The sequence below is a fragment of the Octopus bimaculoides genome, chromosome 14 (genome assembly GCF_001194135.2).
Source record: "Octopus bimaculoides isolate UCB-OBI-ISO-001 chromosome 14, ASM119413v2, whole genome shotgun sequence".
In the NCBI taxonomy this organism is placed as follows: Eukaryota; Metazoa; Mollusca; class Cephalopoda; order Octopoda; family Octopodidae; genus Octopus; species Octopus bimaculoides.
In genome coordinates this window covers 5,557,880-5,561,270 of record NC_068994.1, presented here as the reverse complement: position 1 = coordinate 5,561,270, position 3,391 = coordinate 5,557,880, and the positions used below count along the sequence as shown (strand labels likewise).

Sequence of the window (3,391 nt, the reverse complement as noted above, 5' to 3'; positions counted from 1 at the left end):
TCGGTTACGACGACTAGGGTTCCAGTTGATCCGATCAACGGAACAGCCTGCTCGTGAAATTAACGTGCAAGTGGCTGAGCACTCCACAGACACGTGTACCCTTAACGTAGTTCTCGAGGAGATTCAGCGTGACACAGAGTGTGACAAGGCTGACCCTTTGAATTACAGGCACAACAGAAACAGGAAGTAAGAGTGAGAGAAAGTTGTGGTGAAAGAGTACAGCAGGGTTCGCCACCATCCCCTGCCGGAGCCTCGTGGAACTTTAGGCGTTTTCGCTCAATAAACACCCACAACGCCCGGTCTGGGAATCGAAACCGCGATCCTACGACCGCGAGTCCGCTGCCCTAACCAATGGGCCATTGCGCCTCCACTAAATCCTCATGTATGAGAGGTAAATCAAGCAATCATTTTATAGAATTTAAAAAACTCAGAGTATTTGACAACAAATAATGTGTACGAAGAAAATCATATCTTTATTTTGGATCGCATCTTAAAAATCAAACGGTTGTTTCAAATATAAGATTACAATTGTATTTTGTTTTTACATTTTAATTTCCTTCTTTTTCAATCTCTTTTATTAATTTTTCTTCTTTTTTTTTCAGTCAAGTTAATTACGCTTTCTGCATTGTGTTCTATGTGTTAGGAAATAATTGAGATATTTCCCACCGAAGCCTTGCACAGTATTCATTTATACTTCTGTGTATGTCTGTATGCATGCATACATTTATGAATGAGTATGCATTTATGTTAGGGTATGTGTGAGTTGATGATAACGTGTGTATGTGTGCGTGTGTGTGGGTGCGCGTGTATGTATACATAAAAACTATGTGCATCAGCTTCTGATCTATTAACCGATACGAGACTAACTTTTCTCTTGAGAGCTAGCTAGTCTTCTCACTTATCCCTTGGGTACTCCCTAATCATTTGATCTTCCCGTCTTTCATATTATTACGATATTCTGCCCCTCCCCCACCATCCCGTGCTAAACTCGACGTTCATTCCTCATTACAACATCAACCCTCAGGAGTTTCCTAGGTTGATATCCTACCTAATCAACTATGACACGTATATGTAGGGAAACAGTTTTAAATATACAAAAGACAACATATTAAATCATAATAAAATAGTCACTGATTTTCCGAGACGATGGAACGTTCACAAGACAGAGAAGAAAAATCAAAGAAACAGTGAGAGGTAATAAACCTACCTGTATCTTCAGGAACGGCTTCTGCACGCTTATTTTCCTGTATTTTGCGGATTTTCTCGTGACGTTTTGCAATTGATCTTTTACCCCTAAATTTCCTAATGAAATATAGAAACATTTCATAAACTACAAGTGTGTAATTATCAATGTGATCGTCTAATTAAGACAAAAATGCTAAATATTATACAGTTACAGTATAATATTAAATAATACTATTAATAATGATACACCGCTCGTAAATTTATAGCAACAAATTAAAAGAATCAAAAAAGCGAACACCATGATCTTCAATTTCATGCAAAAATTGAAACAATAAGTAACCTGTATGACACATTATACTTACTTATAAGGTTAATATTCCTTTATTTATATCACGAAGTTTGCGAGTGAAATGTTATTGCCAACATGAGAATATTTATTTCTCCATTTTTATAACGATTAAATTCTGCACTTATGTGAAATACTGTTATTTTAAGCTTTATTAAATACGTAGAGTGGCCTTACTGCCTTTTAGGTTCAGAGTTAAATCAGTTACCAACATACATCGCTGCTAGACTGATAACATTTTAGTTTTGGAGACCATTTCAACTCGCTACATCGATGTCATGTCAGTTATAAAACGGTGCCAATGTAACAATGCATAATTATTAGTAATATGTATAGGTAAGTACCTACCTACCTACCTACCTACCTACCTACCTACCTACCTACCTACCTACCTACCTACCTACCTATCTATCTATATATATATATATGTATATATATATATATATATATACGGGAAGGGTGGGGTGCTGAAAAGTTCCTAGCTTAGAGGGTGTCGCGAAAGGCATGATTGGAGGCCAAACGTTCCGAGTTCTTTTTAGAAAAACTGAAGGTCAAGCTACAATGACTCTACTTTGTTTTCCTCGGTGATGGCAGGACTTCCAGACCTTCAGTTAACCTCAAGACTCCCCCCCACTAAATTCAGCTGCCCATTTTTAAACTGTTAATAACGCTGGAACATTATCCCCTGACGTAGCAACCATGTCAGCATGAATGTCCTTGTGGGCCTAAAGCTTTTTTCTTCAATTATTCGACAACATCACGATGCCAAATTTTCTCAATTTTCAAGAGAATTCGCTAGTAATTACATAGGAAGTCTTCTTTGAATAGTCAAATGTCATTTGACATGAAAATAACCTATATCGTTAGTAATAAGAAGTGTTGACATATATGCATGTAATATCTCATATTTCTAGCAACAATCCTTCATAATCAGCCTATGAATCTTTCAGCAAACTGTCGTACTATAATCACTGTAGCATACTGTACCACGAAATATGTCCTTTACTGTTAAAGTCCTGTTTTAGATACACTGTGAAAATAAACTCAATATTTGTTTGCCTGTATCACTAGTATTCAGCCCTTTATATTTCCTCACTTCATCCTGTCGAAATACTGATATTAAATGCTGGGATTTGGTGTAAAAGCGAGGACTCGGTGTAAATATTTACAGTTTTTGCTTTCATCCCACAAAAATTATAAAGCTTGTTTTTATCACGTTAGTATCAAACTGCTTAAAGTAATGTTGCAGTTCTTACTGCTAATATTAATTCAGAATCTAACATAAAACAGGACAGTTACTGCATTTAATATTCTCATAAGTAGTAATAAATCCGTATAGATCGTAATTAGGAAACAATATTGTCTATTTATATGGATAATATTGTATGGATTATGATCTATTCTTATATCTCAATAACCGAAAATGGCACATAGTAAGGACACTAGCCCAAAACTTAGTGGTCATTCAACTCCACTAAATACATTTAAAAGTAAAAAACAAAAAAGGAAATATAAAAATATCCACATACCAATACCAAAATGCAACCACCATTCCTACGATTATTAATACAAGTAGGAGAAATGAAACTAATGCACTCAGCAGCAAAATTTTACCACGTTTCTCTGGAAAATGAGAATAAATGTATTATTTACTTATGTATTGTTTACTTATACACTCACAACCAACCAAATACACACAAAAAGACACACACAGACACACAGACACACGCACGCATATATATACACACACACACACACACATATATATATATATATGTATGTATATGCGTGTTTGTGTATATATATGTATATATATATATATATGTATATGTATATGTATGTATATATGTATATGTATAT

General features: G+C 35.0%; 1 protein-coding gene across 1 annotated transcript in view; it reads right to left on the bottom strand.

Moving 5' to 3' along the window:
• The window catches only part of LOC128249355 (multiple epidermal growth factor-like domains protein 10), a 32,622-nt gene that overhangs the window by 1,489 nt on the left and 27,742 nt on the right, over positions 1-3,391 (bottom strand). Inside the window, exons 7-8 of the mRNA XM_052972619.1 lie at positions 3,061-3,154; positions 1,208-1,302 (exon numbers count right to left, since the gene is read on the bottom strand). Of these exons, the coding sequence (XP_052828579.1) occupies positions 1,208-1,302; positions 3,061-3,154 (189 nt within the window). The remainder of the gene's footprint in view (positions 1-1,207; positions 1,303-3,060; positions 3,155-3,391) is intronic.